At 44.9% G+C, this 22,606-nt stretch overlaps 3 protein-coding genes across 3 annotated transcripts in view; 1 reads left to right on the top strand and 2 right to left on the bottom strand.

Annotated features, from left to right (window-relative positions):
• LOC309549119 (uncharacterized protein) overlaps positions 1-22,606 on the top strand; it is a 2,919,967-nt gene that overhangs the window by 2,511,528 nt on the left and 385,833 nt on the right. The gene's annotated exons all lie outside the window — the stretch shown is intronic.
• Positions 1-22,606, bottom strand: part of LOC309549117 (uncharacterized protein) — a 4,285,597-nt gene that overhangs the window by 3,987,819 nt on the left and 275,172 nt on the right. Inside the window, 1 exon segment of the mRNA XM_082249155.1 lies at positions 7,554-7,760. Within this exon segment, the coding sequence (XP_082105281.1) occupies positions 7,554-7,760 (207 nt within the window).
• Positions 1-22,606, bottom strand: part of LOC309549122 (uncharacterized protein) — a gene marked incomplete at its 3' end in the record, with an annotated part of 313,082 nt that overhangs the window by 38,342 nt on the left and 252,134 nt on the right. The window lies entirely within an intron of this gene.

Here is a 22,606-nt window from a genome sequence, read left to right as displayed (position 1 = left end):
TTAGACGTGTATTTACCGGCTGCTGTCAGTTCTGGCTGAATTATGAAAAAAAAAAATTTTGCTGTAAAAAAAAAAAAAAATAAATTTAGGGCAACTTTTCCAATTGCAATACTTCTTTTTTGACATTGTCCATGTGCTGGGACTATTTGTGCACAGCTAGTACGTTTTTTGTGGCTGCAAGTATGACCTAAATGTTTTTAAAGTTTGCCTTCCATTAAAGTCAATAGGGCCCGCCGCGAACTTGCGGTTCCCGAACTTTTGAGAAAATTTGCGGCTGACGTTCGCGAACCGCCCTGGCCGATGTTCGTACATCACTATTGCTGACCACTGCACTCTATACACAGGGCTGTATATGACATGTTCCTGACCACTACACTCTATACACAGGACTGTATTTGACATGTTCCTGACCACTGCACTCTATACACAGGACTGTATATGACATGTTCCTGACCCCCACACTCTGGTAGTTACTGATGGTGAACTCTACATTCATGACCTGTAGCGGCTTTTAAAGTGTCATCTATGAGCAATTTTGGGTACCAAAGATTTTCCTCCTTACACCGACACACAACTTTTATTTATGTTTAATCATTTATTTTATTATAATTTTACTTTTAACAAGATTGCAGTCATAGAATCAGGAAATAGTAAAGGAAGAAATCCAATTGGTCAGGAAAATGACTTGTCTGGAATGTGGAGGCGGAGTCGGCAATAATAGAAAATGGGGGAAAGGAGAAAATAAACCCAGATATGCCCGGATATGAAGGTGACATTTGTGTACAAGGAACACCTTAACGAATACCACTATTCTATTCTCCAGGGCCTCTGCTTTCAGAAAATATATGTTTGGGGGTTTTATCTAATCTTCAGGCCAAAAATCTGCATTTTACCATGTGTGCAAAAATAATGCAAAAACAACTCTGGTATTTATGTCCTTCAATGTTTACTGTACTCATAAATACATGGGTATGATCTCAGGGATTTGTATGAATCCCACCACCCCTCCCCCTCCCGACATAGGAAACTGAGGGGTCTGTGCAAAGAATAAGTTGGGTGAGTGTGACAAGCATGTGTCCAGCCGTGACAAATTCTGGCCATATTCTAATAAACACAGTGATTTCCTATAATCGTCAGCTCCAACTAGTGGCCATAATGAGGTATTAGTTCCAAAATACCTCAATCAGGAAAAAGTTCAATACTGCATTATGGCTACTAGATGGACCCAATGACCATAGGAAATCACTGAATGACATAAAACAAGACCAACATTTGTCATGGATGAATTAATGCTTGTCATATTTTTTTAACTGTTTTATAAAAACTAAACATGTGAAGTGGTAACTATTGAGCCAATCGCTTCATCAAACCACACATAATATCTCCCTTCAAAGGGAAAACAGAAATTATTTACAGAATATCAAACAGTATAAATATTTTCCAACCAATAATCTCCACCCAGACAAGATATGTAGAAATATGAAGACAAGCGGTGTTACCTCTCGTGCCGCACTTCGCCAAGCCACCCAAACCCACACAGGAGCAAAGGAAAGAAGTTCTCACCTAGTTTATCTCTGAGTTCTCCTTCCCTCTTGTTGGGGGATGGGAGAAGGATGGACTGAAGACAGAGAGACACACGCTTCGGGGTCACCACTGGTAAGTAGAGCCTTGTAATAAGGGACATCAACTTCAGAATTTATGTCTTGTCTGTATAAAGTTTACTGATAAAGATATATGGGATCTCAGAGCTTCTAGCTCTGTAACCCGCTATATCATTATCAGTAACCGTCACACAGACAAGCAAGACATTTTGAAGTTGATATCATTTCGCGGCTCTACTTACCACTCTACACCCCAAAATTTACTCAGCCAATGAAAAGCCAACACGGTACATTACTTCATCCATGTCTCTGATCATCTCTCCTCTCCTTATCAACTGTTTCTTACATGAAAATCAGCCATGGAGTATATCTGAGGTGTATATGTGTGCTGCTTCCCCACATATCCAGCAACATTCATAAAGAAGACATTTCCTGCACTCGAGGCACTAATACACCTCGAGGGTTGTGTGCCATCCCTGATGTACAGGAAGACAGGACTTCATTGAGGAACAATTCCCTCACTCAGGACAGGAAAGCGGCTTCTTCCCTGTGTGAGATCTCTGATGACTGTAAAGATGAGACTTCTGTGAACAACATTTCCCACACTCAGGACAGGAATATGGCTTCTCCCCCGTGTGAGTTCTCTGATGTCTGTAAAGAGAGGACATCTGTGAAAAACATTTCCCACACTCAGGACAGGAATACGGCTTCTCTCTTATGTGAGATCTCTGATGTATGTAAAGATTGGACTTCTGTGAAAAACATTTCCCACACTCAGCACAGGAAAACGGCTTCTCCCCCGTGTGAGTTCTCTGATGTCTGTAAAGAGAGGACATCTGTGAAAAAGATTTCCCGCACTCAGGGCAGGAATACGGCTTCTCTCTTATGTGAGATCTCTGATGTATGTAAAGAGAGGACTTGACTGAAAAACATTTCCTGCACTCAGGACAGGAGTACGGTTTTTCTCCTGTGTGAGTTCTTTTATGCACATTAAGACCAGAGTTAGAACAGAAACACTTCCCACACTCAGTACAGGAAAACCTCTTATCTGTTGGAAGGACAGCGCCGTCCCTCACAGTCTGAGGTTCCTTAGGATAAGAGGAATACGATAGTCCGGCACTGTCCCTCACAGTCTGGGGTTCCTCAGGATAAGAGGAATACGATGGTCCGGCCCTGTCCCTCACAGTCTGAGGTTCCTCAGGATAAGAGGAATAAGATGGTCCGGCACCATCCCTCACAGTCTGAGGTTCCTCAGGATAAGAGGAATACGATGGTCCATCTACACTGTGTGGTGCCGGATGGACATTTGAGGTAGCTGGGTTTTCTCCTGGACTATACTGTGTGATGTCCTCGTCTTCTACTTTACAGTCTGGAGACAAAGTGAGACAATCCTCTGAGGTTTTCCTCATCTCCCGTCCATCTACTAAAATAAATACAAAGATTATTACTAGACATCAGCAGATTGGTTCCCCTAAACCAGGACTCCACCCACATCAGACAGCTTTGTCTCTGAGGATCTTACAATTCCACCCTCAAGGTAACTAGTAAATGGTATTTATTTTTATTTATTCTTCTGATTCCCGTCTGGCTCTCTGCCAGCCCAAAACCAGCACTTTTGATCGATTAATTTATCAAACACCATGTTTTTTTGGGGGGCATACACAGAGTTCCAAATAATATAGGGAAGAAGTCCAAGTGAATTAATTCCAGTGACCTTTTTTAACATCTGGTGCCACTCTTGAGCTCAGAGTATTGATGTTATTGTTCAATCATCAAAAGCTAAGGGTACATAGTCGAGGAATCTATATGATGTAGAGATGCACGGGGGGAATTCAGGGGTCACTAAGGATCAGTCCCTGTATCTGTGTGAATTGATGCGCGAGTGTGCATGTGGAGCACTCTGATCTAACCCCTGTTCTGGTTGTTCAACCAGGCGTCTCCTTATTTGATTGGCCATGTTGACTGCATGACTGTTTTCCTTCCCAAACACAAGTGACAATTTTATACATTGATTTAAGTCTTATTTGGTGTCTTATTCAGGGTGCAGCTCATCCCTCTGGCCGATTGGTGACAGCCAGACAGGCTGGGGATCGAGCGGAGGCTGTTTACAGGCTCCCATGGCTACAGACAGAGGCGGGCCTTACACTAAGTCTCTGCCCCGGCCCCCGGAAGTGACGCGACACGGGTCTTGGAACGCAGAGCAGATGGCGTGCGTTCCAGAACCCGGAAGTGACATCCCTCTGAGGAGATTGCGTTCTGGACACCATTAGCGACCGCCGAGCCGGCTTCACTTCGGCACGTGAGGGGCTCTGGATGTGTGGGGACCGGTGGTCGGTGGCACAGGGAGGGCGGGGACTCTGGTGTCATGTCACCATCGGTGGACAGGGAGGGCCACAAGAGAGATCTTGGATGGGTAAGTTCACAACACAACACACATAACCCATCAACCTGCCAATTAGTAGGAGCTCATCCCACCCAGAGTGTGCACACATAGCTACAACTTCATGACACAAAATGTTATGTGTTTTTATATTTTTTTCCCTTGGTTTTTCTTCCCTGGTTTACATTTCATGATTCTGTGGGTCCTGTTGTTTTCTCCATTTGTGTTTTCTCCATTTGGGTCTTTTGGGTTGTGCTTCCAACTACAAGTTGGTGGCCACTGGTGTTCTGAGAGTTAATATTCATCTAAGGCGGAAAAGGCTATTTGGTGAACTGGATGGTCCCGCCCACTCCCTCTGGGGGGAGGAAGGGGGATGAACCGGTTTAATTGAAGCTAATATATATTTTGATCTGCTACTGGTATGACCAGCTCTGAGGAAGGGAGCTTGACTCCCGAAACACATTAGCGGTCCTATCTTCAAGGACATGTTCCGGTTCATGTGTGATGGATTCTTGTAACACGATTTTAATTATCTTCATGTCTGTGAGTATGCATTTGGCATTTTATTAAAATTTTATAAACAGTGACCATGGGTAATGCACTAGGTGTTTGCGCCTCCTTTTTCTTTTCTTTTATGTACCCATGGTGGTGTTCCCTGCCTGAGGAGAGCAGCACGCCAGTCTTCCCCTTTGGAGTGAGCGCTTGGCTGAATTGTTTGTTTACAGCCAGTGAACAGCAGAGTAAGTAACCCCGGGAGAATTTTTCTATCAGAGAGCTTACTAGACCTGGGCATGGGGAAGGAAATCTAAAGCACATATCCCAGGCAGTGCCGGTAGAAGGTCACCTATATCCCAGGGCGAACATGTCAAACTGCGCCCCCCCCAATATGTATGAGCATTATGTGTCAGCAAAAATCTCCCCACCCCCAAAAAAAAAAACATTGGGCACTAATCTGCATGATTAGCCCGCACATCCCTACTAGCACAAATCCCGCCCCCCCCCCCAAAAAGATATTCTCCCCTTAGTACAAATCCCCCCCCCTTTACCATATCACCTATTCTAGTACAAACCCCCCAAAATTTACCCTCCTAGCACAAATCCCCTTCTCCCACCCCCTCCCAACACAAATCACCCATGAATCACCACTTTTAGCACACACCCAAATTTCCCTTCCTATAACAATTCTTAGCCCCTGCTGCTCCTTAAATTCCTCCTCCCAACACAGACCCCTTCCCCCCTCAATTTCCTTGAGGTGCCCCCCCCCACCTCGCATGATACCACATTGCCCAGGGCAGCCGCCCCCTCCTGCCCACCCCTTGTCCCGACTCTGACCCCAGGTGCCTAGATCTAGTAACTCTTCTGGTGAAAATTAACATTTTGCTGCCAGCTGAACCCCAGAATCTCCATAAATCCAGTCTAGAGACATAAATTGTGTCTGCAGCACAGAGAAGGAAGATTATCCGTGAGAAAAACAGGAATACAGGACGGGGAACACAGCTCAGGAAAGTGACCAGGGGATTACAGGCTGATATCACCCAGTCCCTGCCCTACTCTGGACCAATCAGTGAGCAGTATGGGTGGAGGAATGTATTTAGTGTTAATGACTAGTGATGCACCGATCCGACTTTTCTGGTCCCGATCCTGATCTTTAGCTTTGTGAAACCGCTGATCCTGATACCGATCCGGAAGTACTGTTTTGTGAGCTTATAACAAAATAATATAGAAAAGAAAAAGGTGATATATGCGCTGCCACTTAGGTATCAGAATGAGAGGGACTCCGGATGAGCTATTGGTGTATTATGAATGGTAAATCTCCATTTAAATGGTAGATATGAGATTAGGACAAAGTCCTACACCATCAGCAGCCAAAACTGGTATTTTCACCAAATACTGACAGAAATATTATGCACAAAATGAATCAGCGCTAATGGAATGAAATCTCAAAGGTTCTAGGAGAGCTGACTTTGCATCATGCTATAAAAATCCTGAATAAAACGTAAAATTAAAACAATAGGACTTGGACTTGCGTTATCACTGGTGGGCCTGAAACATATCAGACCAAAACACTCTCTTCAACAATTCGGGTAAAATATATAAAATCAACCAAAATATCGCATCATGTGGTCAAAGTCGCAAAATCAAGCATATATCTGTCTTCAATCTCAGAATCTAAAACCGATAATCATAAAAACAGCCAAACTAGCACAACATGCGATCAACGTCGCAAAGAAACATGTGTGTGTCTGCCTTCAATCCAAAAGCCAAATGATCGCTGAACACATCCAAAAAACAAATGGTATCAGAAGATGATGAATAAATGATGTATGAGTGATGAATCCACGTGTTCCAATATTAATCTAAGTGTATAAACGAATGTATAAAATCTATATATAAAAATCATACAATATTAAAATAAATAGATATCTGTAAAAAACAAAAATTCAATAGTTTAAATTTAGAAGTGCAGATAAGTGTTGAAAGTTCGTGAGAGTGAAATTTTATCTCTCAATAAGGATAAATTGAAGGCAGACACACACATGTTTCTTTGTGACGTTGATCGCATGTTGTGCTAGTTTGGCTGTTTTTATGATTATCGGTTTTAGATTCTGAGACTGAAGACAGATATATGCATGATTTTGCGACTTTGACCAGATGATGCGATATTTTGGTTGATTTTATATATTTTACCCGAATTGTTGAAGAGAGTGTTTTGGTCTGATATGTTTCAGGCCCACCAGTGATAACGCAAGTCCAAGTCCTATTGTTTTAATTTTACGTTTTATTCAGGATTTTTATAGCATGATGCAAAGTCAGCTCTCCTAGAACCTTTGAGATTTCATTCCATTAGCGCGGATTCATTTTGTGAATAATATAACAAAATAATACTTCCGGATCGGGATTGGCAGATACCTTATAACAAAACGTACTAAACGGTAAATTTAGCACTGCAGATATGCCAGTGCCACCCCCTTTCGCTGATGTCACTCTTCTAAATCCTGCTGCTGGACATCCAATAGGAAATGTCCACATCACACAGCCAGTGATGTGGATACCGAAAGAAAGACGAACCCCCCCCCCCCCCATAAACAGAAGAAGAATGCCTGCAACTGTAGAATTAGATGAGTAAAAGCTTTTTTTTTTCTCCAATTGAAGTGATTGAGGGAGGGTCAGAAGCCTGGAGAGTAGCATTAACATGCAACATAGTAGCGACGCCCCGGATCGGCCCGTGGGTCTGCTAAATTTTACCGATCCCCGATCCAGCTATTTTGCCAGTATCGGGGCACATATCGGATCCGAATATCTCTATTAATGACCCACCTGTGCTGATCTCTGTAGGAGTGTCCTCCTCTATAAATGTCCCCGTTATTCCATCCTCCTCCATAGACTGCTGATCATCCCTCACATACGTCTCTTCTGCTTTCACCTCAAATTCTATATTGATTGGATCTCCACTCTAAACCAAGAAAATAATAGAAGAGGTCATCTGTAAAACATAAACTTCAATATTGTGACATCACATTTAAAAATATCACTTCAATAAGTCCATGTTCTAGATGCTCCGTCCCACCAACCTTGTAACAGTGAGGGATGGTGTGATCTTCCTGTGTGGAATCCCGGGAATACAGAGGACGGGGACATCTCTCTGGTGGGTTCCTGGTATTAGGTGGCTCCATCATATCCTTGTGTCCTTCTGAAAACTCCTCCATCACTCCATACTCCTCATCCTCCTCTTTATACTCTTCTTTAACAACAATATTATAATCCCCGAGGTTTCCACTCTGAATATATAATAAAAATGACATCAATGGTAACAATGCAGATAATGTAGAGATCCTAATGATACTATCAGTGATTGTTCCTCATCTACCTGATGATGGTGAGGGATGGTGTGACCTTCCTGTGTGGAATCCCGGGAATACAGAGGATGGGGACATCTCTCTGGTGGGTTCCCATTACTGGATCCATCTGTAGGAAACACACACACTGACTGAATACATTGTTTCTATGTGTTTATCAGATGATGGGGGATCTAGGTGGAGCCTCCGTACTGCTCTCTCCTTTACAATAAAGTCTCCTCTTACCCGGTGATGTGAGGGGCGGCTGATTCTCCATCATGACGTCCTTGTAGAGATCCTTGTGTCCTTCTAAATACTCCCACTCCTCCATGGAGAAATCGACAGTGACATCCTGACACCTTATAGGAACCTGACACACACAATGATACAGTCACCATCCAGACACATCCCTTGTCTGTTACTGGATAATAGTTAGTGAGTGCCCATCTAATAGTTTTTTGAAACTATCAATGCTCCCTGCTGATACGACTGTTTGCGGAAGAGAATTCCACATCCTTACTGCTCTAACAGTAAAGAACCCCTTACGTATTTTAAGGTTAAACCGCCTTTCCTCTAGTTTTAGTGAGTGGCCACGTGTCTTATTGTATTTCCTTACTCTAAATAGGTTTCTCCATATGCTAGGGTCGCCAGTACAATATTTGTACACTGATATCATATCCCCCCTCAATCGTCTCTTCTCCAGAGAGAATAAGTTCAGTGCTTGTAGTCTTTCCTCATAGCTGATGTCCTCCATTCCCCTAATTATTTTTGTTGCCCTTCTCTGGACTCTCTCCAGTTCCAGCACATCCTTCCTGAGGACCGGTGCCCAGAACTGGACAGCATACTCCAGATGTGGCCGGACCAGAGTCTTGTACAGTGGGAGAATAATCTCTTTATTTCTGGAGTGAATCCCCTTTTTTATACATCCCAGTATTCTGTTGGCTTTGCTTGCAGTGGCTTGGCATTGCATGCCACTGCCAAGCCTGTTGTCTACCAGTACCCCCAAGTCCTTTTCCATCCTAGACTCCCCCAGAGGTTTCCCCCCTAGTGAGTAGCTTGCTTTCTGGTTTCTGGCCCCCAGGTGCATTACTTTACATTTTTCAACATTAAACCTCATCTGCCATGTAGTTGCCGCCCCCCCCCCCCCATTATTTTGTTCAGGTCCACTTGTAAGGTTTCCACATCCTGCATAGAAGATATTGGCATGCCTAATTTAGTATCATCCGCAAATACTGAGATTGTACTCAATATCCCCTCCTCCAGATCATTTATGAATAAGTTAAACAGGATTTGGCCCCAGGACAGAACCCTGGGGGACCCCACTTTTCACACCCGCCCAATTTGAGTACTCCCCATTAATCACCAACCTCTGTACTCTCCCCTGGAGCCAGTTCTCTATCCAGGTACTCACCTTATGGTCCATACCTAGGTACCTTAGTTTGAACAATAAGCATTTGTGGGGAATGGTGTCAAAAGGCCTTTGCGAAGTCCAGATACACCACATCCACAGGCTTACCTTTATCTAGGTGGCAGCTCACTTCATCATAGAAGTTTAATAGATTGGTTTGGCAAGAACGATTTTTCATAAATCCATGCTGATTACTACTAATAATACCATTTTCATTACTAAAGTCTTGTATGTGGTCCCTTAACATCCCCTCCAAAATCTTGCAGACTACTGATGTTAGGCTGACCGGCCTATAGTTACCCGGGATATATCTCGGCCCCTTTTTAAATATTGGTACCACGTTGGTTTTTTTCCAATCAGCTGGCACCATACCCATCTGTAAACTATCCTTAAAGATCAAGAATAATGGTCTGGCAATCACCTGGCTGAGCTCTTTAAGAACCCTCGGGTGCAAGCCATCCGGTCCCGGTGATTTATTTATGTTAACCACTTAAGCCCCAGAAGATTTTACCCCCTTCCTGACCAGGGCCTATTTTGCGATTCGGCACTGCGTGACTTTAACGGACAATTGCGCGGTTGTGCAACGCTGTACCTAAACAAATTTGATGTCCTTTTTTTCCCCCAAACAGAGATTTCTTTTGGTGGTATTTGATCACCTGTGTGATTTTTTGATCATGCGCTATAAACAAAAAAAGAGCGACGATTTTGCAAAAATAACAATATATTTCAAATTTTTTTATATGAAATTCCCCCCCAAAAAAATGTAAAAATCAAAATTTTTTAACATTTTTGGCCAATTTGTTTTCTGCTACATATGCTTGGTAAAAAAAAATCACAATAACCGTATTTTGATTGGTTTGCGCAAAAGTCATTGCGTTTACTAACTAAGGGAAAGATTTTTGTCATTTTTGTTGTTTTTTTTTTTTAACGAGTAATGGCGGGGATCTGCGATTTTTTTTTTTTTGCGGGACTGAGACATTGCGGCGGACAGATCAGACCCTTGACTGACATTTTTGACACTTTTGGGGGTACCAGGGACATTACTACAGTAATCAGTGCTATACATATGCACTGTTACTGTAAAAATGACACTGGCAGGGAAGGGGTTAACTTTATTGGGGAAGGAGGGGTTAAGTGTGTCCCTAGGGGCGTGCTTCTAACTGTGATTGGATATGGCTACTGGTGTAAGAACAGAGATCAACGGTCCTACATAGTAGAACCGTATGATCTCCATTTTTACACAGGGGAGAATGACAGGCGGCTTTGTTTACATTAGCCGCCTGCCTTTCTCCCTTCATGGCGGACGATTGCGAGTGACCGCCGGACATCGGGTCTGCCGGTCACATGCACGGACTTGTTCGGGAACGAGCTGGGGCGGAAGCGCGCCTCCGCGGGCGCGCGCTCGCCCGCTATTGGCTCACAAGCTAGTGACATATATATACGTCACTTTGCCTGGCCGGGGCTGACCACCTCAGTATATGTACTTGCGGCGGTCGGCAACCGGTTAAGTTTCTCTAGTTTAGTTCTAAGTCTATCTTCTGTTAGCCATGGTGGTATTTCCTGAGGTGTGTTGTTTAGTTTGGCCTTACAAGCTAGGTTCGTGTAGCCCCCCAATTCTTTTGTGAAGACTGAAGAGAAGAAATTATTTAACATTTCCGCCTTTTCTCTGTCCTCTGTGGCCATATTTCCTTTGTCGTCTTTTATGGGGCCAATGTGTTCTGGCCTCGCTTTCTTACTGTTTATATACTTAAAGAATTTTTTGGGGTTCTTTTTACTCTCTTCCGCTATATGTCTCTCGTGTTCTTTTTTAGCTGCCTTGATTTTGTCTTTACATTTCTTATTACACTCTTTGTAATGCTTGAATGCTGCCAATGACCCCTCAGTCTTGTATTTTTTGAAGGCCTTTCCTTTAGCACTAATATACATTTTTATGTTGGAGTTTAGCCACCCGGGGTTTAGTTTTGCTCTTTTAAATTTATTTCCCTTTGGAATGCACTGGCCAATCCCTTTGTTTAATATGCTCTTGAAGCACTCCCATTTTTCCTCCGTGTTCTTTGTTCCCAGGGTTCTATCCCATTTGATATTTTCTAGCAGAGAGCGCAGTTTTGGGAAATTGGCTCTTTTGAAATTGAGTGTTCTTATATTACCCCTGTGTTTCCGATTACTATGATTAATACTGAAACTAATTGACCTATGGTCACTGTTTCCTAAGTTGCCCCGTATTTCTTGCTGAATTTTTGCCCAGTATTTCTAATGTCTCAGAATTCCCAGCACCGCTCACCTCTCCTGTCAGCAGCTCCATCATCTTTTTGGTGACTTCTAGAATCTTCTGCATGTTGTGTCTCTCAAGTTTTAGGGACTCACATGGAGGCACTGTGATGGTCATATGATCACCTGACTTCAGAGGAGAAAATCTCTGTATTGAAGAACCAATAGGAATATCATGTTAGAATCCCAGAATCCTCCTCACCTCTCTGGTTAGGTCTGTGTATTATTATTAGAGATAAGAATGGTATCATGTGACCTCCCAGAATCCTCCTCACCTCTCCAGTCAGCAGGTAGATGATCTCCAGGGTGAGGTTTAGTATCTTCTCAGTCATATGATTTTGGTCCTCCTCCATCCTCATTGGTGCCATCATTTGATCTATACAGGTCTCCTTGTAGATGGATAACTTTGGGAAATGAAGGTAAGAATTATATGGATGATATTGGTCACAATAATATGTGGATGAGGGGGGGGGCGGTAATAGGAGAGTTGCTGTACATTTAAGAACTTCTGTCCCCATGAGAATACATTCTATTTTGTTTTTACTGAAGAATGCACAGCGCTTGTTTACACACCTGTGTGCACAGACACATTACAATTAATGGGCTTTATTTTAGCTCAGAGAAAAAAAGAAAAAGCTGTACTGAGCTTTTTCAAGCTGTGAGATGCTCAAACAGGAGTATCGTGTGCAAGAGGCCTTAATCTGGACTGTTTTGGATTTGTTACATCTTGGAGGAACTTGGACCCTCTTAGTCTGCCAGATCAGAATTTCCCTTTTCTCTGTTGGATTTGTTTGGTTTCTGAGCTGGTTTGCAGCTGAAACAGAACTCCTCTAAGAACAAGTGCTCACCAACGAATGAAGGAGATCCCTTCTTCATCTTACATAATATTCCAGAACAAATCACATGACCAGTGGGACAATAAGATGGTTAAGATTGCCAGTTCTGTAAGGTCTGGAAAAATAACTGCAGTTGGGGTGGAAGGACAATCATAGTCCCCCCCATATCCCTCAGAGTCCCCTGAGCCCTCCAGCCCCCTATTCCCTCAGAGCCCTGAAGCCTGACTAACCTCTCAAGTCCTTCATATACATTACACTTTCAGAGGCCCCTAAAGTCTTCCAGCTTTACTAAACCCTCACATCCCCTCAGCTCCTATACTTCCCTCAGAACCCTCAGTATTTTCCTCCCTCTGACACCAATGATGGAACATCTTCTTCATGGCAGGCTGGGAAATGTTTTCTTCCTCCTGACCAGCAATGTAAGGGGCTCTATGTTCTATACTCCTGACCCCTGCACTCCATCATCGTGTTGGCTGCATATTGTAATAATTGCCCTTTGTAGGCCATGTATGGTCAGGATTAGAGATGGGCTCGGGCGTGGTCGAGTTTGCATGTACCCGATCCCGCCAGGAAGCTGTCACTGCAGTTCACTAATCACAGGCAGTGAGACATTTACTGATCTGTGCACCTGTGGATCGGGAAATCTCTCACTGTCTGTGATTAGCGGAGTGCAATGTCGGCTTCCTGGCGGGATTGGGCACGTGAGAAATCAGTGGCATAGCGTGGGGGGTGCGGAGGGGGCCACTGGCACTGGGCGCAACATTTAGAGGGGCGCATCCCACGCTCGCCATCCGCGGGATAATAGTGTCCCCCATCCCTTTATTGTGACAAATTCAATACCCTGCCCGGCCGCCCGCCCGCTGTTTCCTGCCTTTACTGCCTCTTTGTGCAGGACGAGCGGTGGACGCTGAAGGTGTCACGTGTGGCCAGGGGGCGGGGCTGGTCGTGGGTGAAGATGGCAGCCGGTGGCTCGGTGCATGTGCAGCACCGCTCTTGGAGTCTCTCCATGCTATCCGGACCGGCTGCCTCCACACTGGCTGCTGGCTGCTGCTGCTGACACGCTGTGTCTCTCCTCTGCTCCAGATCGCCTCCTCAAGTCCCCAGTGTCTGGACACAGAAAGAGGTGAGTGATGTGCTGCCTGCCCCAGGAGCCCAGGGAAGTGGACATGGGAGGGGGGAGATAGGTCAGTGTAGGTGTCAGTGTATGGGGGTGTCAGTGTATGGGGGGGTCAGTGTAGGTATCAGTGTATGGGGGGTCAGTGTAGGTGTCAGTGTATGGGGGTGTCAGTGTATGGGGGGGATCAGTGTAGGTGTCAGTGTATGGGGGGGTCAGTGTATGTGTCAGTGTATGGGGGGGTCAGTGTAGGGGGTGTCAGTGTATGGGGGGTCAGTGTAGGTGTCAGTGTATGGGGGAGTCAGTGTAGGTGTCAGTGTATGGGGGAGTCAGTGTAGGTGACAGTGTATGGGTGGGGGTCAGTTAAGGGGGGTCAGTGTAGGTGTCAGTGTAGGGGGTGTCAGTGTATGGGGGTGGGGTCAGTGTAGGGGTCAGTGTATGGGGGGTCAGTGTAGGAGTCAGTGTATGGGGGATCAGTGTAGGGGTCAGTGTAGGTGTCAGTGTATGGGTGGGGGTCAGTGAAGGAGGGGTCAGTGTGGGTGTCAGTGTATGGGGGGCAGTGTAGGTGTCAGTTTACGGGGGGTCAGTGTAGGTGTCAGTGTATTGGGGGGGTCAGTGTAGGGGTCAGTGTAGGTGTCAGTGCATGGGTGGGGGTCAGTGAAGGGGGGGTCAGTGTAGTTGTCAGTGTAGGGGGTCAGTTTAAGGGGGGTCAGTGTAGGGGAGTCAGTGTGTGGTGTCAGTGTAGGGGGGTCAGTGTAGGGGGGGTCAGTGTATGGTGTCAGTGTAGGGGGGTCAGTGTAGGGGGGTCAGTGTAGGGGGGTCAGTGTAGGTCTCAGTGTATGTGGGAATGTAGGGGTGGTCAGTGTAGGGGTGTCAGTGTAGCTGTCAGTGAAGTAGGGTCAGTGTAGGGGCGTCAGTGAAGTTGTCAGTGTAGGGGGGTCAGTGTAGTTGTCAGTGAAGTTGTCAGTGTAGGGGGTCAGTGTAGTTGTCAGTGAAGTTGTCAGTGTAGGTGTCAGTGTATGGGGGGGGGGGGTCAGTGTAAGTGTCAGTGAAGGTATAAGGTAGGTCTCTGTAGTGGTCAGATAGGTCTGTGTAGGTGTCAGTATAGTAATCAGGTAGGTCAGTGTAGTGGTCTAGTAGATTTGTGTAGGGGGCGCAAATTGCTTACCTTGCCCCGGGCGCTGACAACTCACGCTATGCCACTGTGTGAACTTGAACACGCCCGAGCCCATCTCTAGTCAGGATGGTCATTGTCTTGTCTATTTATTATCAGTGCTGTTTGTTTAGAGGAACATATTACTAGAATTTATCTTCAAAATAAAGAAAATGTTCCGGCCCCAAAAGTGGGGAAATGTTCTAACCCTGAAGGAGTTAATCTAGGTTTCCACACTATATATGTGTGTATCATCATCTGCTGGTGATAAAAGACGTCACAGTGACTATGGAGGAAGAGGACGGACATGACGGGGGGTTACTGGGTGTAAATAGAAAATAAGATCTTATTACCTCCTCTGCTGCCTCTTCCCGCAATGTCTCCTCTCTACTTCCTCCCAACTCACCTCTCCCCCGAAACTTCCTGTCTGTATTCCATAGAGACTTCCTGTCTGGGGAGAGGTGAGATCACCACCTTGTGGAGATCAGAGGAACTGCAGCCCTGAGAACCGTCTGGTAGTGTGAACACGGCCTTGTGCTGTGTGTGTATGTACTGTATATCCTTCCCCTTTCTCTCCTCCCTGAGTGTGTATGAAGAGGCGGAGCTCCTGCTGGAACAGCGGTCGGAGGAGGAAGCCGAGTCTAGGAGGGAGACTGACAGAAAGCGCAGCAGACTTGCAGGAGTGAGCGAGGAGGATCCAGTTCCTTTGCCATCGGAGGTGAGGAGAGTGTGAAGGATGTTTGTGACTCTGGTAGCTGAAAAGCTGGGAGTCATATTGCTCTGGTGAGTGGGGAAGCACTACTAAGGGGGCGCCCTCACCATCACGTGTGTAAGAGGTGGAAGAAGGCGTGGCTACACTACAGCTGGCACAGTTTGGAGCACAGAGAACTTTCACACCTTATCAACTTTTCATTCATTTGTGGATTTAATTTAGGAAAATAAAATCATTGAAGTAGTTACAAAGTGGAAGCAGTGGACTTGCAGAGAACACTATATTGAGCACAAATTATTGTATGATTACATGAATTTTCACAGGTTTTTAGTTTATTTAATATAGCAGCCACTATTATGATATGAATGAAGTAGGTGTGAAGTGGAAGCAGTAGATCTGCAGAGAATATTATTTTGAGCACCTAACACTTTATAGATGAATGTATCCACATATTTTAGTGCGTATGTACTGTACACTGATCTGCCATAACATTATGATCACTGACAGGTGAAGTGAATAATATAGATTATCTCATTACAATGTCATCTGGAAGTGGGCGGGGTATATTTGGCAGCAAGTAAACATGTTTTCCCTGAAGTTGTTGTTTTTTTAAAGCAAAGAAATGGGCATTGCAGTTTGTTGTGTATGGGGCTGCAAGGGATGTGGGTGAAGAGATGGCACCAGGATGCATTATGGGAAGAAGACAAGCCGGCGGAGGCAGTGTGATGCTTTGTCTGGTGGAGTTCTGGTGGGTGGGTATAATGTTCTGGTGGATGGGTATAATGTTCTGGTGGATGGGTATAATGTTCTGGTGGGTCGGTATAATGTTCTGGTGGGTGGTATAATGTTCTGGTGGGTGGGTATAATGTTCTGGTGGGTCGGTATAATGATCTGGTGGGTGGGTATAATGTTCTGGTGGGTGGTATAATGTTCGGGTGGGTGGTATAATGTTCGGGTGGGTGGTATAATGTTCGGGTGGTAAATGAACACACAACTTAGTAAGATAAATAAAATGAAATAAAGGACAAAATAATTCCACCACCATTTTATTCTCAGCAGAGGAAATAGATACTAATAGGTTGCAGGAGATCTGCTTCATTTCAACCCCCGCCTTTTTTTTTATCAGATCTCCTGCAACCTATTCGCACCCATTTCCCTTTCTATGTCTCAGCAGATCTCCTGCAGCCTATTAGCACCCATTTCCCTATTAGAGAATAAAATGGCGGTAGTTACAATGTTTTATGTCACACAATATTAGCACAATGGATTAGGAAACAGAAAATGTCAGTAAAAAACCCAGTGCAGGTAATTTTGGGGCCACAGACACAATCTATCCCCCAATTCATAGATTCCTAGAGAAGAGTTTGTTGTGGAAGTGAAGTTGGGTACAAGTCAATGAAACCCCCGACACTCCCAGCTGAGAACAATGAAGGAGATTACTATTCCAATCCTCCAACCAGTTTTCTGGCTGGGAAGGTCTGGGAGTCAATATTTCCCCAGCTGACCAGGAACAATGAAGGAGTTTACTATTCAAATCCTCAACAACTCGTTTTCCCACTCGCTGTTTCCCCAGCTGGCAGAGACAAGACTTTTTATAGAGTGTCAGCTTCTTGCATCGTCCAGCATCGGGAAATGGGTGATAAATACAATGACCCCTCCCCTTATATCCATAAATCCCACCCTCTTATCACCAAAGTAAAAGATGTGACAAATCATCGACGCGTTTCACCTCATCAGTATCCAGTGATCAACCATAAAGTGACATCAAAGTCCATCCAACGTCTCCTTTATATTTCACTAAATTATTATTATACAGGATTTATATAGCGCCAACAGTTTGTGCAGAGCTTAACAACATGAGGGCAGACAGTACAGTTACAATACAATTCAATACAGGAGGAATCAGAGGGCCCGACTCATTAGAGCTTACAATCTAGAAGGGAGGGTCAAGTGAGACAAAAAGCAAAAACTGTGGGGGTTGGGCTGATGGAGAAAATGGAAGTACGGTTGTTAGGTGTGGGTAGGATAGGCTTCTCTGAAGAGGAGGGTTTTCAGGGATCGTCTAAAAGCTAATAGAGTAGGAGATAATCAGACAGATTGGGGTAAGGAGTTCCATAGGATTGGAGGGACTCTGGAAAAGTTCTGGAAGAGAGCATGGGAGGAGGTGACGAGGGAGTTAGAGAGCAGGAGGTTGTGAGAGGAAGGAACAGAACGATTAGGTTGGTATTTTGAGACTAGGCTAGTGATGTAGCTGGGGGCTAAATTGTGGATGGCTTTGTAAGATGTTGTGTGTATTTTGAATGTTATTTGTTGGGTGAGCGGAAGCCAGTGGAGGGATTGACAGAGAGGAGTAGTGGACACTGAGTGATTGGTAAGGTGGAGGAGTCTGGCAGCAGCATTCATGATGGATTGAAGGGGGAGGAGCCTATGTAGAGGTAAGCCAATGAGAAGGGAATTGCAGTAGTCGAGGTGAGAGATAACCAAGGAGTGAACTAGGAGCTTTGTCATTGGTTAGGAAGGGGCGCATTTTGGAGATGTTGCAGAGGTTGAGGAGGCAAGATTTGGACAGTGATTGGATGTGGGGCTTGAAGGAGAGTTCAGAGTCCAGGACAACACCTAGGACCTTGGCATGCGGGGATGGGCCTATAGTAATGCCATCGATATTGACGGAGAAATCAGGGGAAGGGGCACGTGGTGGAGGAAAAATGATAAGTTCGGTTTTGGGTGGATTGAGTTTGAGGAAGTGGTGTGACATCCAGACTGATATATCTGCTAGTAAATTAGTGATACGGGAGGAGACTGAGGGAGTGAGCTGAGGGGTGGATAAATAGATTTGGGTGTCATCAGCCTAGAGATGGTATTAGAAGCCATGGGAGGCTATCAGCTGACCCAGAGAGGAGGTGTAGATTGTCCAAGAACAGAACCTTGGGGGACCCCAACAAAGAAAGGAAGAGCAGAGGAGAAAGTAGAATTGTAAGTGTAGCACTGCCCCCTTGAGGGCTGCTGATTTTACACACTTTTGGATTCCCCTGGGTCACCCGTAGCAACTACAAGCAGAAATCATAGCACTTTACGTTCTTGGCTTGGTCAATGATCGGTCTAGGGGTTGATGTTTTTATTTTATATTGGGGTGGGAGAAGGGATGAGTGGGATACTCCGACACTTGAACTATTCACAATTCTGAGGACTCCTAACTTGAGGATGTGGCAAGGCCGCTACTTCATCCTGCCACTGGATAAATCTAAGGTAAATGTTCCTTATTGTATTTCTCTTCAGGGCACTCACCTAGAACCCCCTTTTCCTCCAGCTGACACTCGTCGACTGACTACACGACTCCGGAGTTGTCCCCTTCCTGGGCAGACCCATAGGCAAGATCCTCTGTACTTACAATACTACTTTCCAGATTCTCGCACTGCCTCAACTCCTCCAGTCAGCTCTCCTGGACCTCTGGGCTCAGCTCCACACCTCTGGCTAGCCAGGCTGACCGCCTGCGGCCACACTCCAACCGCTTCAGAAGAGGAGGCAGCCGCCACCCTCCTTCTGGGACTTTGTTCCCCGCCAAAGACCTTGTGCACCTGTGCCCCTGGCTTTTTATACCACACCCCACAATGCACCAAGACAGCAGTCTGTGCCAATCCCTGGGGCTGTATCAAAGCCTGTGTTCTCATTGACCAGATTTCAACTATCCAATGTGCCTCTCCATTGGGCAACATTTATCAATAGCACAGCAAGCAAGCATGATATCATATAATCATATACAGGACTTGGGTGCACACTAACAATGAGCATATTTACACGGAGAGGCAAATGAGGTATGACTAATCTCATAAAAAAGGCTTATATGTATTACCTCATTGATGCCTGGGGGAATGGTAGCAGAGAGTTTTTCGATCCAGAGAGTTTCGGCATGTAGGATTCGGTTGTCCCAGTCGCCACCCCTAGGATTGGGGGGGATGACTTGGAGTACAAAAAAAAAACATGGTATTATCAAATTTGTGATGCAGACCACTCACTTTATATGTACAAAATATCGGCCGATACCGATATGTCGTGACCAAAATATCGACATGGGCCCTGAAAAAACCTAACCGAAGGGTCTGGTATGGAAAGGGGGAGGGGAGCACGCCGTTTTGTTCTATTGCTGGGCAATGCCGGCATTCTTTTCTTTCCATTCATCTGTCAGTGGGGAAGCCCGCTGACAGCTGATGAGTCATGGTTGGTAAGGATGCGGGCGGCCGGCTTCCCGGCTTGCTGCTTAACAACCAGCTATTTCTTCACACAGAATTTGCATCGGTCGATCGTTTTTTTGACTGATCCGAATTCGAATCGTTCCGAAAAGGTGGAATTCCTTAGAAAATGAATAAACTAAACAAATTTTAAACAGATTTTGAACAAAACAACAAAATTCATTACTATTTCATTTGGAGATTTGGATACATCCGAATCTAGAAATAACCAAAAATTTGTCAGAATTTTTATTCGCACCGAAACGAATTTCACGTGTCTAACACTTAATGGCCAACCGCTAACAGCTGGGCTCCCAGCCAATGCAAATGGCCGCCAATGGCAGGGCCCACTCTCCAGGCATGGATCCTCTACATACTGTATGTGTGCCATAACACCACCCCGCTGATAGCTGGGGACTCAATGACCAATCGGGACATCCTGGAAGTCTTCTGGATACCAAAGGAAGCTTCTGACATCCCGCACAGCTGCCCAGCACCAGACCCGCCCACCAATACTTCCAATAGGTAGGAAAACCTCATACAAAAATGGTCCAATAAGTGAGGACAAAAAAGGAACGCAGCCATTGGCTTATTATGAACATTTATGGGGGTGGGGTCTTATGGGGGAGGAGCGAGGGCGGGGCTACCCAAACGTATGCTGCCACGGACATCTGTCAGGAAAGCACATTATGGCCACTAGATGGAACTGACCATTATAGGAAATCCCAATTCAGCATGACTGGGGGAATGCGGGTCACATTTCATCAACACATTTATAACAACCAGATTTGTAACTGTTTGTGAAATCTTCCCGCACAAAATGTACTCAGCCAATGAAAGGTAAGGACTCCATTTTTATTTTTCTCCTGCTATCAATGGCCAACACGGGACAACACTTCATCCATGTCTCTGGTGATCTATGATCTCCTTTATGAAGTGTTTCTTATATGATGAAGATCAGCCATGGAGTATATCTGAGGTGTATATCGGGGTGTGCTTCTTCCCCACATGTCCAGCAACATTCCTATAGAAGACATTTCCCACACTCAAGGCACTAATACACCTCCAGGGTTGTGTGGGACCCCTGATGTACAGGAAGACAGGACTTCAATGAGGAACAATTCCTTCACTCAGGACAGGAATACGGCTTCTCGCCAGTGTGAGACCTCTGATGTCTGGAAAGATTTGACTTCTGTGCAAAACATTTCCCGCACTCAGGACAGGAATAAGGCTTCTCACCAGTGTGAAACCTCTGATGTTTGTAAAGATTGGACTTCTGTGAAAAATATTTCCCGCACTCAGGACAGGAATACGGCTTCTCACCAGTGTGCGATCTCTGATGGTTAGAAAGAGTGAACTTCTGTGAAAAACATTTCCCGCACTCAGGACAGGAATACGGCTTCTCACCAGTGTGCATTCTCTGATGTGTAGAAAGAGTGAACTTACGTGCAAAACATTTCCCACACTCGGGACAGCAATACGGCTTCTCAGCCGTGTGCGATCTCTGATGTGTGGAAAGATTGGACTTCCCTGAAAAACATTTTCCGCGCTCAGGACAGGAATACGGTTTCTCACCCATGTGCAATCTCTGATGTGTGGAAATATTGGACTTCTGTGCAAAACATTTCCCGCACTCAGGACGGGAATAAGGCTTCTCACCAGTGTGAAACCTCTGATGTTTGTAAAGATTGGACTTCTGTGCAAAACATTTCCCGCACTCAGGACGGGAATAAGGCTTCTCACCAGTGTGAAACCTCTGCTGTTTGTAAAGATTGGACTTCTGTGAAAAACATTTCCCGCACTCAGGACAGGAATGCGACTTCTCACCTGTGTGAGATCTCTGATGTGTGTTAAGAGCAGACTTCTGTGTGAAACATTTTCCACAGTCAGGACAGGAATATGATTTCTCACCAGTGTGAGTCCTTTTATGCACAATAAAATTAGGTTTAGAATGGAAACATTTCCCACACTCAGTACAGGAGAACCTCTTATCTGGTGGAAGGACGGCACCGTCCCTCACAGTCTGAGGTTCCTCGGGATAAGAGGAATATGATGGTCCAGTACTGTCCCTCACAGTCTGAGGTTCCTCGGGATAAGAGGAATACGATGGTCCGGCACCGTCCCTCACAGTCTGAGGTTCCTCGGGATAAGAGGAATACGATGGTCCATCTACACTGTGTGATGCCGGATGGACATTTGAGGTAGCCGGGTTTTCTCCTGGACTATACTGTGTGATGTCCTCATCTTCTACTTTACAGTCTGGAGACAAAGTGAGACAATCCTCTGAGGGTTTCCTCATCTCCCGTCCATGTACTAAAATAGAAATAAAAAGATTACTACAAGACATCAGCAGATTGGTTCCCCTAAACCAGGACTCCGCCCACATCAGGCAGCTCTGTCTCTGAGGATCTTACAATTCCCTCCTCAAGGTAACTAGTAAATGGGTCCTCTGATCTCCTACCAGTTCATTTCTTTATTCATGAACCTTAGTCAGAGAGTGAGGAAACAACGAGAGCCGAGGTGTCTGGTATACAATCTATAGTGGTTCAAACAGCCCTAACAGTCTGGGCAGAAATCGTTGGAAAGCCACTAGAACAAGGGACGATGTGTGAATTCCCCACTACATTTGCAGTTCTTCCGTGCTTTATCCCTAACCTTGATATAAATCTATGGTTAAGAAGTGGTGTTGATAGTTTGAAAGATTTGTATAGCGACACAGGTATTTATTCATTTGAGTATTTGGCACATCGGTATAGAATACCATCATCAGCATTAATGAGTTATTATCAAATACGTTCGTTTTTACAGAAGAATAATCTTACTTTATATCTCAAATTACCGACTTCTATGTATAAGTTGTATCAAGGACCCATGACTACCTCTAATGGTATTTCAATCATTTACGATATATTGAATAAACATAATACCTATTCTAAATCCACTACCGTTTTGAAATGGGAGAGAGTATTAGGGAAAGCCTTCTCTGAAATAAGCTGGTTGAAAGCCTTTGATGTTACATACATCTCATCAAAATGCATCAACCATTGGGAACTATACCAAAAAATCTTGAAT

Source organism: Pelophylax lessonae, assembly GCF_965119305.1.
Source record: "Pelophylax lessonae genome assembly, chromosome: 3".
NCBI lineage: Eukaryota > Metazoa > Chordata > Amphibia > Anura > Ranidae > Pelophylax > Pelophylax lessonae.
The sequence above is the reverse complement of the archived record's forward strand: the minus strand, read 5'-3'. Positions and strand labels throughout refer to the sequence as shown.